The 19,425-nt window shown below is 39.6% G+C and overlaps 1 protein-coding gene and 1 non-coding gene across 2 annotated transcripts in view; one reads left to right on the forward strand and one right to left on the reverse strand.

The window, feature by feature from the left end:
* Positions 1-19,425, forward strand: part of tmprss3a (transmembrane serine protease 3a) — a 153,342-nt gene that overhangs the window by 71,716 nt on the left and 62,201 nt on the right. The window contains exons 3-4 of the mRNA XM_059029761.1: positions 6,323-6,436; positions 18,367-18,483. Coding sequence (XP_058885744.1) covers positions 6,323-6,436; positions 18,367-18,483 — 231 coding nt within the window. The remainder of the gene's footprint in view (positions 1-6,322; positions 6,437-18,366; positions 18,484-19,425) is intronic.
* On the reverse strand, positions 6,972-7,056 carry trnal-uaa (transfer RNA leucine (anticodon UAA)). Its single transcript has one exon. It is a non-coding gene; the product is annotated as a tRNA-Leu (tRNA).

Below are 19,425 nucleotides of genomic sequence, written 5' to 3' on the forward strand. Positions count from 1 at the left end.
TCAAGATTCAATTCTTTCAGCCTGTCTGCATATGACATGCCTTTTAAACCTGGATATTTATAGTCTTTTTCACTCTGTAAATAGCCACTTTCATGAGATCATTTATGTATCTTGCTTTTTTTTAATCTCACAATCCTTTGATGTTTTAACCCTTTGCGGTCCATTGTCGGACCCTGTCCGACATCATTATAGAAACGCAAAAAACAGGTTTCTAGTCGTTTTTTCTCTGGAAAAAGCCGAGAAAACCATTCAATGACCGAGTGGGAGCGACAGGAGCCGAGACAAGTCGGAAAAAAACAAAAAAAAAAACAAAAAGGCGTATCTCATGAATAGTCATACATGGCCCTGTATCAGATAACGGTGCGATCATAAGTAAACAAGCTTGCTGATAGTGCGTCAGCGCACAGAGAACACGGACATTTGCAGAGCTTTTTTGAGATGTTATAGTAATAAAATAATGACTTGGATCGCATTATTGAGGAGTTTGGTGATAAAACGAGTGATCGGGAGATGATTGATCGGTATGTATGACTATTATTATTATTATTATTATTATTATTATTATTATTATTATTATTATTATTTATTTCTTACATAGGTGAAAGCTATAGCGAACGAAAGGGTGGGGCGGGGCTAGAGATGCCTAGTGAGTGCTTTGTTGTTATGCAGGGCCTTTTAAACCCGTTTGACTGTGGAAAAAAATACTTTTAAACAGCGTGTCTAAAATTAACTGCGCGTGTGAAAATAAATTGGACCTGACGTGCCTGACACGCACTTAATAAATGGACTGCAAAGGGTTAATGTCCTTTTCCACTGGGACATCGCTAGTTTATGTCTTCCTTGTGTCAGAACGATTGTTGTTGCACGTGTGAATTATCTGTACATAATTCAACTGTCCACTCAGCCTAATCCAGTCCAGGCGCCGGTCCTCTAATCAATAGGTCACATAGTTCAGTATGTCTGCAAGCCAGAGGCCCCCTTCTCAAGACATAGCAGTTTGCCCTGTTTCTCAAGACACACAGTTTCATTAGTAAATCCAGTTACATTTCTAATACACGTTCATGTATTATTATCATATTCAGAGAATATGTCCCACATCATCCCCCCTTTCATTTGGGAACTTATTTCTGAAGTTCAGGAACGACAACATAAACTGCACATGGACTTGTATTATAACACATTCAAATCACATTAACCCTTTTTAATGAAACTTGATAAATGTATGTGCATATCACACTAAGGTTATATATCCTGAAAGGATAAAGATAGAAGAAAGTAGCAGGATAGCACACATTGGGTTTATATCTGCTTTCATGCTTGTTACTGTGACTTTCTCCTTTACACTGTTGCCTACGCATTTTCACTCTGACCTGCTGCAACCCGAAGGGCATGGTCCGGAAATGGAACAAGCCGTCTGGGGTAGAGAAAGCAGTTTTCTCTCTCGCGCTCTGAGTGAGTGGAATCTGCCAGTATCCCTTCATCAGATCCAAGGTCGAAATTAACTGCGATGTACCCAGTCGGTCAAGGAGCTCATCCACTCAGGGCATTGGATATGCATCAAACTTGGAGATGGCATTAACCTTTCTAAAGTCCACACAGAACCGAGTAGAGCCGTCCTTCTTGCCCACCATCACAATCGGACTGCACTACTCACTGTGGTAAGGTTCAATGACTCCAAGCTCGAGCATATCCTCCACCTCCTTGCGAACCAGACTCCTGCGACTCTCTGGGATCCAGTAAGGCCTCTCTCGAACCCTGACACCTGGTGGAGTAACAATAGCATGTGAGATAACATTAGTTCTGCCGGGCAAGTCAGAAAAAACATCATTAAACCTTTCCACTAACTGGTAGAGCTCGCATTTCTGATCAGGAAGTAACTTTTTCCCCATCGGAATATGAGTTGTAGCTGGTGGATTGACAGTGGGACCAAAATCCTCTTCTAAACTGTCACCAGCTACAAATAGGGCCTCCCTCTCATTCCAGGGTTTTAGCAAATTAACGTGATAGATTTCTGTCTTATTCCGGCGATTGGGTTGTCTAATTTCATAATTTACATTACCAATCTCGTATCACCTCATATGGCCCCTACCACTTAGCATACAACTTAGATTCCGAGGTTGGAAGTAGCAACAGTACTTTATCACCTGGCTGAAAGGTCCGAATTCGTGCTGGTTTTTTGTACTGTTGCTCCTGGCAATGCTGAGCTAGTTTTAGATTTTTAGGGGACATCGTGAGCCAACCGCATGATCTCACGTCGAAAAGACTGAGGAACAAGTAGTTGTGTTACAATCTGGCTTGTGCTCGTGGCTTGGGATACTCTATACAGTAAGTGCCCGACAATAATGTGGTGGGGATATGTAAGCGGCCGGCTATCCTCTACATCCTTCCCCTCGATAGACCGAACATGCCCCCAGATGTGTACCAGCGAAGGATCGTTCTTTTGTTCCAATGCTAGGTCCATATCTCGGTCGCAGAATTTCGGGATATCGAGCAGAGCTAAAGTAGCTTCAGCACTGGGGGTCTCAGTAACCTGTCCCTGCAGGTCACACTGAGTCCCAATCCCCTTACCCTTACATTTGACCGATTCTGAAGTTTCCCCTACCAAACCCCAGCCTTCTTTCATTAATGTTCCTTCCCATTTTTCAACCCTCCGCTCTCTTTTTGTTTTTTTCGGGTGAAATCGAGAATGGAACAGATCAGTGTGCAGCGGAAAAATATTCCCAATAGCTTCCCCTGCTGCTCCCATGGTCTTACCGGAGACTGGCTTTACCGTTTTATAAATCATGCTGTCAAAATGCGGCCAGTCTCGACCTAAAATAACTGGATATGGTAACTTTTCTGCCACAGCCACGATTACGCGGCGGGTATGACATCCAACTGTCAAATCTAATTTGGTGAGAGGGTAGTCCTTGTTATCCCCATGGATACAGGAAATGACCACAACCCCCCGTGACCACCAAGGTACCCCCTTCAAAAGAACTTTCAAAATCAAAGTTTGCCCACATCCTGAGTCCATCATAGTTGCCATTCCCTCTTGAAGTCTTCGCTCCTGTGCCTCCAATATTGCTCCAAGCGCGGCGGCGGCCATTCTGGATCCCACTCTGACACCAACTGTGACAGGATGCGAGTGACGTGGTGCAATAAGTACAATGTCCAAACCAGATTCTCCCAAAATGTCCGTGATTTATTTAATAAAGTCCAGAAACAAAATAACAAAAATAACAAAAGAAAAACACTCCTAATCCACGATCCTCCGTGCACGAAAACTGTGACCTGATATTCCAGGGATTGTGGTGAGTGATTGGTGCCGTGCTGTGAGGGAAGTGCTCCGGGGATTGTGCTGGCTCAGTGGCTGCAGTCCCTCGCTCCTACTCCTCCGCTGTAAAGACAAAACACAGACAGCATGTAACACAAAACAAAACGAGAACAGCTCCGGCTGGTGGCTCATTCTCTCAGCGCAAAAAGCAAAGGTACTGACGTAGCTGCTCCCCCTTGTACCCAGCAAACACCTCCCTGCAGTCAACGCGTCGCCATGGTTTCTTCAAAAGAGGGCTGCCCCGCAGCTGACTGCAATGGAATCGTCCAGAGTACTTGCAGCTACGCGCCCCTCCTAATATGGTCACCTTCCGGTTTCCACATTCCACCGAGATGGCAGATCTAGGAGGCAGCATACCCTCACCTTTACACAGCACCCTTTCTAGTTGCGAGGGAGATTTACAGCATTGATCCTTTTTCTCTTTATCACAGTGCACCACGATTTCAGCCATGCATTTTGATTTTGTATTTCCAGCTGTCCATATGGTCCTTTGCAAGGTGCCGGCAGTATCCCAGAAAATACCACAGTTTTGGTCTTGTCTTTTAATTTCCTTCCTAGCTCTCTGAATTTGTTTTGCAGGGATCTTGGCCTGTCTCATCCAATGTTGTTTGTACCGATGTGGATGACTACTACCGGGTCGTCTCCTGTTCGTTCTAGGAGCCTGTCCACGTTCTTAGTGATGTGCGTGACAGAGGCTCCTGGAAGGCAGTACATTGTTGTAGTAAGGGGGTCCAAACTGCGAACTGAACTTGCTGTGTTTCTCAATATGGAGTCCCCAACAATCATGACCGCCCTTCTTTTTGCTGTAGCACTGTTTATAGGGTCCTGGATGTTGTTCCTTTCATTCTCTTGATGTTGGTTTTGGTCATCTAAATGTTGAAGTGGCTCAAATTTGTTGGATGTTTGGATTTCTGGTGGTTGTGTTTGACGAAGTTTCTTTTTTCCCTGCTTCTGCCTATCTGAACCCAGCTGTTTCGACTCTCTTCCATCTCCCTGGTGGCTTTCAGTCTACTAGGGGTGCAGACTTCCATGAATTGTAGGTGTGTCAGCTCAAGCTCCTGTTGCTGTCTCGTTTCTTACAGCTGCATTTCTAACAGACTTACTCGTTGAAGCAAGTCCTGGATCGTGCGGCACTTTACACAAACTTGGTTGAGCTCTGTTGGATTTTCTCGGATTTCCTACATCATGCAGTTGTCACAGATTACTGGCTTGAAGACCATGTTTTATTTATTTATTTTTTTTGGAAGTTCAGTTTAGCTTCTGCAGCTGTCAACCTGCTTTCAAATTGCTTCTAACTGTGATGTACTTGTCCACTCGTACTTCTCCCACGCTGTCGTCTCACTCGCTGTCACAGTGAACACTGGCAGTCTTTTGTTTGTTTCTGTGTTGTGTTGCTGGCTCCGCCCCTCCACCGTCTCTCAGAACGGCACGGAATTTGAATCAGCTGCTCCAAGTTTCAGCTTGTTATCAGAAAAAGACACGCAGCTGTTAGACTTTAAGCTGCAATGTTTTCTGATTAAAGCAATTCAAGATTTAATTTAAAGATGTAATTCCTACTTTCTGCTTCTAACTGCGCTGTACTTGTCCACTTGTACTTCTCCCATGCTGTCGCCTCACTCGCTGTTGCAGTTTCTCACTCGCTGTCGCAGTCCTTCTAGTAGTAGGGTGGGTGAACAGAATGTGATCGGGTTCATACCCTATGAGAAGAACAGTGTATCATCAATTCAGTAGTTTTGAAAATGATGTAAGATTATCTAAGTTATCATCATTCACAAAACATTTAGATGTAAAGCAGATTTGTACACACTTCCATTTCAATGTGTCCACTTCTGGTTGGCCCCACCCATCTTTGGTTAGGCCCTGAATCTGAATTCTGCACACCCTACTTAGCTTTGAAGCGAGGTAAGCGTTAAAGTGACAGTAGCAATATACTGAGTTTTACCTTTATTAACATTTGTACTGGCCCACTTTGTGTTGAGAATCTTTTGTTTCTTCACTTGTTGTTGTTGTTGTTTTGTTTTGTTTTTTTAGGATATGCAAATATTTAATATACAACAATGTAGAACATAATAAAGTTTACAATCAAGAGGAGTCCATTCGGCCCATCTTTCTCGTTTGGTTGTTAGTAGCTTATTGATCCCAGAATCTCATTAAGCAGCTTCTTGAAAGATCCCAGGGTGTCCGCTTCAACAACATTACTGGGGAGTTGGTTCCAGATTCCCACAATTCTCTGTGTAAAAAAGTACCTCCTATTTTCATGCCATGCCTTTTAAACCCGGAATAATTCTGGTTGCTCTTCTTTGCACTCTTTCTACAGCAGCAATATCCTTTTTATAGTGAGGTGACCAGAACTGAACACAATATTCTAGATGAGGTCTTACTAATGCATTGTAAAGTTTTAACGTTATTTCCCTTGATTTAAATTCAACACTTTTCACTATATATCCGAGCATTTTGTTGGCCTTTTTTTTTTTTATATAGCTTCCACACATTGTCTAGATGAGGACATTTCTGATTCAACATAAACTCCTAGGTTTTTCATAGATTCCTTTTTCAATTTCAGTATCTCCCGTATGGTATTTCTAATGTACATTTGTATTGCCTGCATGCAGTACCTTACACTTTTGTCTATTCAGTGTCATTTGCCATGTGTCTGTGCAGTTCTGAATGATCTTTACAGCATCAGGAGGTACCAGGAAGCAATAACAAATTATCATCTATTGCAGTGTCTTTAAAATATCTGCATTTTCAAAACTGAGAAAGGGGGACCAGTTGATGATATCACTATTCCTAATTAGAGGTAGAAAATAGTTGCAGTTGTAGTGTGAAAATAAAAACTCTTCCACTGGGACTCTATGAAGGGAGCTCAGTTCCATTCATTGCAAAAGCAAATCAAATGTGACTGGAAGCTTAGTGTCATTCCCAACTTTTTTCAAAAGGATACAGAAAAACTGCAAAAAAAGATTTTTTACATAATTACATTTTCTTTTTTTCTTATTTAACCAGGACTAGATGCGACAAAGACATTAAAGTGCTATATTCTTGCCTATAAGAAGGCTCTCCTCGTTGCCTGCTGCGTGCTAGTTGTATTGATCCTTTCCGTAGCGATTGGAGTAAGTGGTAAGTACAATTCCTTTTCAAATACATGTATAACAACCCCATTCTTCTGAAGATATTATTGTTATAATTATGTATGTGTGCTCATCCTTACATTAGAAACTGGTTGAAATAAGCATGTTTTGAATCTGAAATTATCATGGAAATTTGTAAAACACAATTTGTTTCTTGTGACACTGTTTGGTATGTAATTATTCATTCAGCAACCTTATTAGAAGTTTGATCGACTCTATCATTACAACTAATGTCACGATACAATATGAGTAGTAATATTACTATAGCTTATGTCAAAAGTTTGATTGATGAGCCTTTTGACCTTTTAGGGACCTTTTGACCGTATGTGTGAATATATGAATATATAATGAGGCATGTGGATTTATGAATTTATGAATATATAATGAGGGGGCGTGGATTTTATATATGAGTATGGAATATAGATATATATATATATATATATAAAAACAGACCCCTATGTATTTAACAAGCGCTTATAAACATTAAATATTTATAAATGTAAAGAGTTTGAAATAAAAATAATTACTGTTGGTAGGATTCAAACCCACGCTGACAATTGAGTCAAATGGATCTTAAGTCCATCACCTTAACCCCTCAGCCACAACAGTTTTTCTTAAAACAATAATAAATAAAAATAAGAATTAAGCTTACCAGGGTTCTGAGAATCATGACTCATCAAGACTCATATACGTTGCTGTGGCAATGTGTCCCGCCCCTGTGTGCATTTGTGTGTTATATGTTGTATGTTGCGTGTGTTAATGTTGGTGTATTGTAGTTGGTACACGGGACATAAATGGGTGTGTGCAGCACAAGTTATTTAAAATGTAAAATTGTATTTAGGCACGATGATTGCACATCACTTCACGTGCATTTAAAATAATTAATATGCGAGCACGAGGTTGCACATAATTAATTCACGCGCTGGGATTCAAGTGAATAATTAATTAGTAATTGAATCCCGGCACAACAGTATATATAGATGCACATTTTACTCACTCGGGGTTGTGTGTTCAGGGCGAAAGAACAGGAGAGAGTGAGGAGAGTAAATATAATCAATTGCTACGTCGTGCTGGAGGACCAGCACGGTACTTGTTTGTTTAGTGTTCGTCCCCGTGTGTCAGTGTCTGTTCGTTTTGTTTGTGTTTATTTTGGCTAAAGTGCCGTGTCCTGTGTTTTGTTAAAACCTTTTTATTTATAATAAACCGGCGCAAACAAGCGTCTTCATCTTTTCATTTCATCTGTCCTGTGTGTTATTCATTTCCTGGATCTGACGGCACCACTCAGCCAGCCGTGTGACAGCTGCATAAGCCCTCTAGAATAAACTTTAAAAGAAACACTGTGTTTTTATCTAATATCGATACTCAGTGGCAGGCTGATTTAGTGGATATGTCTAGCTTGTCAAAAGAAAATGGAGGTTACAAGTACATGCTAACATGTACAGATATCTTATCCAAATATGCCTGGTAATACCACTGAAAAATAAGTCATCTAAGACGGTGACAGAGGCGTTCAAGAGGATCCTCAGCACGGGTAGGAAACCTAAAAAACTACAAACTGATAAAGGGACCGAATTTCTAAACAGAACATTTCAGAACATGCTAAAAAAACATAATATTCTACACTTTACCACGGGGAACAAACTAAAAGCCTCTATTTTGAGAGATACAACAGGACTCTGAAAACAAAAATGTGGAAATATTTCACCGCCTTTAACACTCACAAGCATATGGATAAACTACAAGAAATGGTTCAGGCTTATAATAACCCCTTTCACCGACTGTAAACTTAAACTTTATATGTTCAGGGCTTTTCTTCTTAGAGTATAAAGTTTTAAACACTTTAAATGAATTGTCTTCATTAACTTCTGAAGGTTTCATTTGAATCCTATGGTAAAAATCCTGTTAGGACACTCTCAGAGACTTTAGGCCCATCAGACCCCAGAGCCCTTTGAGGAGTCTGTAAACCCCCTAAGCCCCCAGGATTTGAGGGATTGTAGTATATTTTTTTCATACGCTGAAGTGACATCTTTAACCAAAATAACACAACTGCGACAAGTATGTAGACATCTTCACACATCTGAGACATGTGTGAAGTTCAAAAGTTTTATTCACAGTTTATCAAGAAGATTAGGACATTTTAGAAGACATATAAAGTTCTTACACAAACATTCATGGTTAGTCACTAAGTAATCCACGGCATTTTGTACAACTTTTGATATATCTTCATCTCTTAAAAACCTAGCCAGGTTATGAAAACAGACATCAGTCACATAAGCATACAAAACAATGATATGTATACATTTGCAGTCTTCTATTTCATCAAACATTTTAGGTACTATATTCATTAAAAATGCATTTAAGGGGTGTGGCAATGTGCCCCGCCCCTGTGTGCATTCGTGTGTTATGTGTTGTATGTTGCGTGTGTTAATGTTGGTGTATAGTCATTGGTACACAGGATATAAACGGGTCTGTGTTTCACGTGTGATTTAAAAATGTAGATTTATATTTAGGCACGAGGAGGGCACAAATCACTTCACGTGCTGGTTAAATGTAATATGTGAGCACAGGGTTGCACAGAATTAATTCACGTGCTGGGATTCAAGTGAATAATTAATTAGTAATTGAATCCCAGCACAACAGTATATATAGATGCACGTTTCATTCAGTCGGGGTTGGGGGTTCGGTGAGTGGAGAACGGGATTGGAGACGGAGGTAAAAGTGAAAGAAAGAGTAAATAATAAGTGTTTTCACTCATCGTGTTTGTTCGTCTGTCTGTTTAAGTGTTTAGTACGTTTTGTTTGTCTGTTTATTTTGGCGCAAGTGCGGTGTCCTGTGTTTTTGTGTTCCAACCTTTTATTTTCTGTTCTGTTTATTAAATGCTGAGCGAAAGCATTCGCTCAGCTTCACCAAACCCCACATCTCTGTCTGTTTATTTCCTGCTTCTGGTCTGACGCCACCCACTCCGGCCGTCTTTGTGACAAGGGGTCACAGTGTTTTACATGTGTATCAACCAACCGTTGCCATTCTTGAGCATCAACATCTTTATGGATTAAATCAGTAACACTTTTTAAATTGTTGAACATTTTTACATTTACCTGGATCAGGTTTTGAAAGAGTCTCTTACAAGCCACTTTCTCGGCTATTAGCTCAAACAGCAGCCCCTCCATGGTGTTCCTCAGTTTTGCTGGAGTCTGGACGTTCCCCATTTTCAAAGTCACAGGCTCCGTAATAAGCTAAAGGTTGTTGGAGGTTAGTAAAACTGCGATGGTAGAAAGTTTTTTGGTTATTTTGTTGACAATGTCTCGAGTCTTGTCATCCAGGGCTTCTTGTAGATGGCTCAGTTTACGTCTAATGCTGTGTTCTGGTCTTAGCTCTGTTAAAATATCTTCCACCAGTTTCTGAAGTTTTGTCAAAGATGGATGGAAATTGAAACAAGCTAGAGCTTTAGCCATCAGAAGCTTCAGCCACGGGACGTGTATTTTTTCTAGTATTTCTTCAAAATGTTGATCGAAATAATCGGGGTCCGCTTCATAAAGGCAACTGTGTCTCAGCTGGCTTGGGTGGTCAACTTCGCAACCGCGGCAATTTTTCACCATATCACGGTCAATGATCACTTCCAATAGAGAAGCCAGGAGACCCCTAGATCTTTAATACTTTTTCAAAAGAGATGCCTAAAGGACCGTCGACGTCGTCAGACTCTGCAGGGTTGAGGAGGGGTACATTTTCAAAGTCTTTTATAAGCTGGGTCATTTCTTCAGTGGTCCAATCCATCTCAAGATCGTTAGTTTAAAGAACGGCATTTTCAGAGAAGTATCTAAAGTTTGCAGAAGACATGGCGTCAGACTCCTTCAATCAAAAGAGTGTGTGGGGACCCCTTTAGCATGTTCCCTTACAATCATCTGTCAGCCTATGAGGGGTGAGGACGCCTCTGGCCCCATGGGGATCCTTTGAGATGGCCCTATCAGAGATCTATGAATGTGGGGTCCAAGGGGCGTTTTCTGAGTTACCCTAAACATCCGCCCCTCTCTCTCATTTTGGGTCTATTTTCAGTTCAGTCCACAGAGGAGTATGTACAGTCCACAGAGGATCCTTGGGACGGATGCTTAAAGATCCCATGCTTTGGACTCTCTTGAACCTTTTTTGCAGTCCGTGGTTTCTTTAACCTCTGAGGAAGGGCTAATGTGAATTTTTTAAAAGGCTTTTGTAAGTTCAGACATTTACCGATCCTCAAGATCCACTTTCTCAGAGCGGGAACTAACGCCGGTATGAGACATCTTGTGTAACACTCTAATAAACTGCACAAATATTTTCCTCCTTTTATGAGGTCTGAAAACATGCCCAGACTTGCCCTTTTAAAAAAAAAAAAAAAAAAAAAAAACCCTTCGTAGTCTCAGTCATTTCAACCTTTTGCTCAAACACCTAACCACCATGAACCTCAGAACCCCAGTAAGCTTAATTCTTATTTTTATTTATTATTGTTTTAAGAAAAACTGTTGTGGCCGAGGGGTTAAGGTGATGGACTTAAGATCCATTTGACTCAATTGTCAGCATGGGTTTGAATCCTACCAATAGTAATTATTTTTATTTCAAACTCTTTACATTTATAAATATTTAATGTTTATAAGCGCTTGTTAAATACATAGGGGTCTGTTTTTATATATATATCTATATTGCATACTCATATATAAAATTCACGCCCCCTCATTATATATTAATAAATTCATAAATCCACGCCCCCTCATTATATATTCATATATTCACACATAAGGTCAAAATGTCCATAAAAGGTCAAAAGGCTCATCAATCAAACTTTTGACATAAGCTATAGTAATATTACTACTAATATGTATCACAATATGCAGGTTGCAATACAATATGTATCAATATACATTTCCTGGTCCTGATGGGCTGCTGATTTGATGCATAATAAGATCAAATGATGATTTTTGGAATTAATATTTTGTTAAACAATGGAACTTGAATGAGTCAGGGAGAGTATGTATTCATGCTAACTATAAAACTTCTTCATTAAAGAACCATTTGGTGAACTACAATGAATTGTTGTGTTTTTGGCCTTGTATCACAATGCAAATGATGTGATATATCATGTAAAGAAAGTATAACGATTCATAGCACCAAAGGGGCAAAGAAATATAGAATACCAAAGTCCACAATCGAAAAGATTTAGAAGCATCAGACATAATACTGCATGAAAGAACTATGCAAAGGACACAGAATACAGAAGTGTTGTATACACATAAGCAGGGTTTCAATCAGAGATGAAGTCTCAAGACCAAATCTTGGTCTCGAGACTGATCTCAAGATTACATTTTGAGGTCTTGTACCTCGTTTCCATGGACAGCTAACTCAAGTCGACTTGAGTTCATTCTCGAGAAGTTATTTACAAACCGCTAACCAAGATCATGCAACAGTCTCTTGACACAGAGGTTGTACCGACAGACTGGAAAATAGCAAACATAATACCGATCCACAAAAAGGGAGACAAAACCGAACCAGGTAACTACATAACCAGTAAGCCTGACTTCTATTATATGTAAACCTATGGAAACTATAATAAGATCCAAAATGAAAAATTACCTATATGGTAACAATATCCTGGGAGACAGCCAGCATGGTTTTAGGAAAGGGAGATAATGTCTAACTAACTGTGGCAATGTGCCCCGTCCCTGTGTGCATTTGTGTGTTGCGTGCGTATGTTAATGTTGGTGTATAGATTGGTACACGGGATATAAACGGGTCTGTGTTTCACGTGTATTTAAAAAGTGTAGATTTGTATTTAGGCACGAGGAGGGCACAAATCACTTCACGTGCTGGTTAAATGTAATATGTGAGCATGGGGTTGCACGTAATGAATTCACGTGCTGGGATTCAAGTGAATAATTAATTAGTAATTGAATCCCAGCACAACAGTATATATAAATGCACACAGGGACGGGGCACATTGCCACACTAACCTACTTGACTTTTTTGAGGATGCAACATTGAAAATGGATAACTGCAAAGCATACGACATGGTCTATTTAGATTTCCAGAAAGCTTTTGACAAAGTCCCGCATAAAAGATTAATCCTCAAACTAAAAGCAGTAGGGATTCAAGGAAATGCATGCACATGGATTAGGGAGTGGTTAACAGGTAGAAAACAGAAAGTACTGATTAGAGAAGAAACCTCAAAATGGAGTGAGGTAACCAGTGGTGTACCACAGGGATCAGTATTAGGTCCTCTGCTATTCCTAATCTACATTAATGACTCAGATTCTGGCATAGTAAGCAAACTTGCTAAATTTGCAGACGACACAAAAATAGGAGGAGTGGCAAACACTGTTGCAGCAGCAAAGGTCATTCAAAATGATCTAGACAGCATTCAGAACTGGGCAGACACATGGCAAATGAAATTTAATAGAGAAAAGTGTAAAGTATTGCATGCAGGCAATAAAAATGTGCATTATAAATATAATATGGGAGATACTGAAATTGAAGAAGGGAACTATGAAAAAGACCTAGGAGTTTATGTTGACTCAGAAATGTCTTCATCTAGACAATGTTGGGAAGCTATAAAAAAGGCTAACAAGATGCTCGGATATATTGTGAGAAGTGTTGAATTTAAATCAAGGGAAGTAATTTTAAAACTTTACAATGCATTAGTAAGACCTCACCTAGAATATTGTGTTCAGTTCTGGTCACTTCGTTACAAAAAGGATATTGCTGCTGTAGAAAGAGTGCAAAGAAGAGCAACCAGAATTATCCTATGTTTAAAAGGCATGTCGTATGCAGACAGGCCAAAATAATTGAATCTATTCAGTCTTGAACAAAGAAGACTACGCGGCGATCTTATTCAAACATTCAAAATCCTAAAAGGTATAGACAATGTCGACCCAGGGGACTTTTTTGACCTCAAAAAAGAAACAAGGACCTGGGGTCACAAATGGAGATTAGATAAAGGGGCATTCAGAACAGAAAATAGGAGGCACTTTTCACACAGAGAATTGTGAGGGTCTGGAACCAACTCCCCAGTAATGTTGTTGAAGCTGACACCCTGGGATCCTTCAAGAAGCTGCTTGATGAGATTCTGGGATCAATAAGCTACTAACAACCAAACGAGCAAATGAGCCCTCCTCTCGTTTGTAAACTTTCTTATGTTCTTTTGAATTGGCCTGAATTCTCCCAGAAAGCGAGTTGGTGAAAAAGGTGGCATTTCCTTGCTTTTCGAGTTACCCGAGTTAACATGTAAGTTGGGCAGGAAATACTACAGATTTTCCCCAGAAATACTTACGAGTTAAGTGTCAAGATGTGAATTTGCTGCAGACGGTATTATAATTATACTTACACCAATCAGACGGTTGCATACAGTGCTTGTAGTGACACCACCCTCAGCAGACTGGTATGCAGAACATGTTAAAGAAGCGCTGGACAAGATAAATAATGTGTCAGATGTCAAAGTGGATATGAGAATGGCAGTGATTAAGCCAATTTGCTTGAAAACATGAAAAGTAGACTGGACATTTCCATAAAAAGATTTTAAATTGATCTGATGTGATCAGAAACCCAGAGGCACTCTAAACTACGTCTGCTACTGTAGTAAAACTGTTCTTTTTTATGTTAAGCATTTTTGTGTTTTTTTTTTTTTTTACAAGGGTTTAATTCAGTAACATCCAAAATTGTTTGCCAACTTGTTAAGGTTGATTGTTATTGTTGATACATTGTAGATATTACTATTACTGAAGACACCCATAGTGTAGGTATCGCACAGTCCATAAACAAAACAAAACCTTAAAATAAATTAGTTCTGCACCATATAAAACAGAGCTGATTTTACCAGTGCTTGCTAGTCTATTAACCAGTTTGAAATTACTTCTAAGCACATTAAAACATTGTCGTCCATACTGCCCTACAGTTACATGATACCATGATCATTCCACTGTGTTATGTGGTGAACCATAGGTAAGTTTTAAAACAGATAGCAAATGCTTATCGTAAAAAAAAAAATTACTGGTACCTTACAATTCAGGCCATGTGACGGGGTACACCGCACCCGTGTTTATTTGTATTCTGTGTTGTATTATTATTATTTAAATGTATTGTTCAGTGTTTAAAAACACAATGTTTGTTCTTGTTTTACAGCATGGATGGAGTTAAAATTCCCCATCCTGCTAAACGCGTGTATAATGTGGCCATCTCCAAATTAATTGATTACCAATTTGGAGATGGTCACGTATATATATTTTGGCCACTGTGCTGTTTTGTTTGTAAAATTATTTAGTTTTGCTTTGTTTAAACCATTTATTTTTAATTATTTAAGAAAGTGTGCATTTGCGATTTACCCGTAGTGTCAACTTCCTGGTCTGTGACATCACCACTCGACCATCCTGGCACACGTGGTGTCGTACTGGGGTCAACATGGCCTCCACGTACCCACGCCAGTAGAGGTAGTGCGGGTACAATTTTTTTTAGTTTTGGAAATTGTGTTTTTTATATAAAAAAGAAAAAAATGGAAGACTTACATGACCATCAGCGCCGCTTAAGGGAAGGAGTGGCTCAGTGATGCCTCGCCTGTCTGGAGTACCTCGCAGACGTGTGTCCCTACGAAGACCCCCTCTTCATGAAGGCATTCAATCAGGGTGAGGTCGCGTCGACAGAGGAATAGATCCGCCTGACACAGACGGACCGGGACACCTTCCTCACCTGCCTCGAGGATCTAAATGGGCAAGACACAAGGTTCATTTCAAGGTCTCAAAATGCCTGTTATGTTTTGTCCATAAAGTCATCAATTAACCACCCAGCTGCTTATCCCGTGATTTCAACGTGGAGCACAAGTGAGTCCAAATTTGTCATTCCTGTGAGAATAGCGTGCAGGGAGTTATATGTGCATTGCAATTTAACACATCTTTTTGACGGAGATTTATTTCTTTGTTGGTGTTACAGGGGGTTGTAAGGAAACCTTGTTGGGATTGGTACTGGTCAAAAACGACTGATTTAATTATTTATTGTACATACACTGTAACAGCGATATAAACCCGTACCTTGAACTGTGAAAGATACAGTATACGACGTGATTGAAAATTTGCGACGAAAGTTTTCTGATTTATGTGTACTAGATAAAGAGGTTAGCATTGATAAGTTTGAAGGGCGTCTGCTTTCAAATCTATCACACACAAAAAAATGTGATATGACTGAATATGAGTGAAATACTTTTTGCCACGCTGTTCTTATAATGCTGCAAATGTAAAAAAAAAAAAAAAAAAGTTATTTATACGTCTACAATGCTGCCATTGGAAAAATATATACAGTAAGTATGTTATGTTGTGATCTATATTGTTATAATGCTACAATTGTAAACACATTGTTATTTCCGTTTTTCATAATAACAATAAAAAATGTGTATTTTTTAAAGATCTAGCAAAAAATGTTTTGAAAACTGTCCAAATTGCTTATTTGAGGGCTTAGAATGAAACATGGAAATTGCTAAAAATAAATGGGAAGACGGGCGGTTAATAAAACATTTATAATGCAATCTTCATTAACCGTAAAAAAAAAAAAAATCATGAACATGAAACATAAATGTAAATTATTGTTTTTACAATTGAGAGCAAGGATTTGACATATTGCTCATTCTTAACTAAAGTTAAAACTTTAAGTGATTCTATTAAATGTAATGTTAAACTGCAGTTACAGTGTGATTTTACTGCAGAATAGTGTTAATCTGCAGTTCCAATGTGTATTATTGTTCCTGCAGTTTATTGTTAAAAGCAGGAACAATTGGACTGCACTGCAGTGGGAGTTAGACTGCAGTTCCAATGGAATTGTTTATATTGTAGTATTAAACTGCAGTTCCAATCATTATTTCAGTCTAATGTAAAACTGCAGTTAGTGTAATTTTATTACAGTCTAGTGTTAAACTGCAGTTGCAATGTGTTTTTTTACTGCTTTTCTGGTGTTAAACTGCAGCTACAAATTGATTCTACTAAATGTAATCAAAAACTACACTTACAATGCGATTCTGCATCTCCGTTGAAAATGTGACAAAAATATTGTCTTGAAGGCAACGTGCATTTTTTTTTTTGTTATAAAAGACACACTCTGCTGAGGTACCAGTGTTGCTAATGGAAAACAAAAATTCATTTACACTTTTCTGATTTAACTGATGAAAAGAATGAAAAAACACAGGCTTATAAGTAAAGGTAGACAATCAGCCCAGTGTTTTAATCTGGAGTTTTAATTCCTGAAACGCGAGACAGTAATAAAGCTCCTAATCAAAATAAATCTTTTTTTATTATCGATCCTCATTTAACAGGAACTAAGCTTCACGCAGATTGTTTTAAATTCACTGGGTGTATTAGAGCGCTAGCATCCAAATAGGTTATAAATTCGGTGAGCGATCCCAATCAGCAGTCTAGCACTCTAGCACTCTATCTAACTTCAACTTCATTGGACCTGGAGAAATGTTTGTTATATCAGGTTTTTCACTATAGTAGGGTTTGGCAATTTGCTGTATCAGAATAATGAAGAAATGCCCAAATTGAATTGAACATCTTTATACAGTATACAGCAGTTCTTTCAAGACAACTTTACGTTGATCAACAAGGGGAGGGCACCCCGTCACACTCTCCCCCCTCAATGGCCACCTCCCCCTTTAAAATCCCCAAAGTCCAAGTCCACATTCTGGGGTGGGAACAGAGGCTTCCAAAGGCCCACAAATGGCAATCTGGACAATGGCACGCAGGCAGCATGGTGGTGGTGTGCAGACGTCCCCAGGTGACGGCGAGCAGGTGACCCCAGGCGAGGCAAAGCTGGTGACCCCATGCGACAGCTGCAGCTCTGGACCCTGGCCATGAAGGCGGTAGCGGGAGCTCCACTTCTCCCTCATGTTCTGTATCCCTGGGCGGTGTCTTGGCGGCATGTCGTGGAGGCGTCCCCGGGCGGCGTCGTGGAGGAGTCCCTGCGCGGCGTCGTGGTGGTGTCCCCGGGCGGCATCGTGGCGGTGTCGTTGCGGCATCCCCGGGCTGCATCGTGGCAGCATCCTGTGGCGGCGTCCCCGGGCGGCGTCGTGGCGGCGTCCCCGAGCGGCGTCGTGGAGGCGTCCCCGGGCGCCGTCGTGGAGGCGTCCCCGGGCGCCGTCGTGGAGGTGTCCCAGGGCGGCGTCGTGGAGGCGGCGTCGTGGAGGCGTCCCCGGGCGTCGTGGAGGCATCCCCAGGCGATGGTGAACTGGCATCCCTCTTGGACGCTGGATGCTCGTGCTCCCCCTGTCTGGGTGCTGGAAAACTCGTGCTCCGCCCGTCTGGTTGAAGCAACACTTCCTATGGCGGGAGGACTGCGCTACGTCACATTCTCACGGCAGCGGAGAGTGAATCTGGAGTTACTAAACTGCATTGAAACCTGCCATAGACCTCACTGCAAAACACTTTTAAAGAAAATGTATAAAATAAACTGCCTTAAATAAGCCTAGAAATATGTACAGGAATCTGAAGCGTTCTTCAACAAAATTATCTTGTCCGATGAATCTAAAATATGACTTTTCACCCAAATTTGACCATGCAGTTAAGAAATTGCAAATTCTCTCTCTATTGTCATGAGAATGTGACATAGCACACATGATTCGCAATAAGATGCAATTCATTGTACACTAGCCTTGAGTAGCATCTCTCATGGGTACCTACCAAGACAGGTTTTTTTAGTTTTTTTTTGTGTAACGCTATCTCTGGGTTTTCCCTGTTTCCCTTGCTTTTTTATTAAAAAAAAAAAATGTCGGTGGCCAAATGAGGTTACTGGTTAAGAATTATTATACATGTCTGAAAGCTACAATAAAAACAAATGAAGGACACACAAAATACTAAAGCAGGAGTGCCAATACTTTTGTTTTTTTTATAAAGATTGATATATATGTAAACTTTACATTTTTGGCAGTGACCTACAGCTGTACAGGAAAGTTTAGGTGTGGAACATCTTCCCAATGTGTCAGAAAGACAGCCCGATGTGATGGGGTGACAGACTGTGACCAGGGAGAGGATGAGTTTAGATGTGGTAAGAAAAGTAATTTACAAAAATGTTAATTGACTAAAGTTCAGAAAAATGTACGATTTTACCTTGTATTGATTTTCACATTCCGAAAAAGGTTTCACCATTGATGTATCTTGATACATTATAAACCACTGTCATTGTATGTATGCAGTATGGAAATCAATGTACTATAAATACTAAATCAAGTTTACTTTTTCATTGAAAATGTTCTGCTATTTTAAACAGCATACTTTAGAGATGGTTTAACCGTTCAGTATATTAAACATAGGTTTACAGCATTAGTGACCACAACATGGCCAAATTTAAATATGTTAGAAAAGTAAACCAACAGCATCTAAAACCCTGGTTTAGAACTTTAGAACAGTAGATGTTCAGAGCTTGAAAAATTTGAGAAGACTGGGGTAAGATACTGGAAGACAAGTCAATGGAGGGATTGACAAAGTTCAAGGATATTCAGTAATACTGATCAATTACATATTGTTATTGTTCCCTTACCTTTTATAATGTTTTTAATCAGCCCAAAGGACTCTTGTTGCAATATTTACTCAAATACTGTGTTTTATTTCTTTTTCTTTTTTTAAATGTGCTAACTATGTTTAAGGAGCTTTGAGCTGAGTTCAGAAGTTGCTCTTAACTCGTAATCTTTATTCCCAGCAATACACAGGGAAACACTTTAATTTCATGTATTCAAGTATACAACATCATCTGCTTTGTGCAAACTTTTAGATTAGATTCATGGACATTATTAATTTAAACTCAACTCTTGATGACAAATACATTATTGTGTAAATGAGAGTAATAATATATATATATATATATATATATATATATATATATATATATATATAAACTATAACAAATTAAAAAATCACAAACTTGTGGTATGTGCTTGAGACATCTATACAGTTTTTTGTTCTATTGCATTAACACCACTTACTGATGAAG

Source organism: Acipenser ruthenus, chromosome 9 (genome assembly GCF_902713425.1).
Source record: "Acipenser ruthenus chromosome 9, fAciRut3.2 maternal haplotype, whole genome shotgun sequence".
Lineage (NCBI taxonomy): Eukaryota > Metazoa > Chordata > Actinopteri > Acipenseriformes > Acipenseridae > Acipenser > Acipenser ruthenus.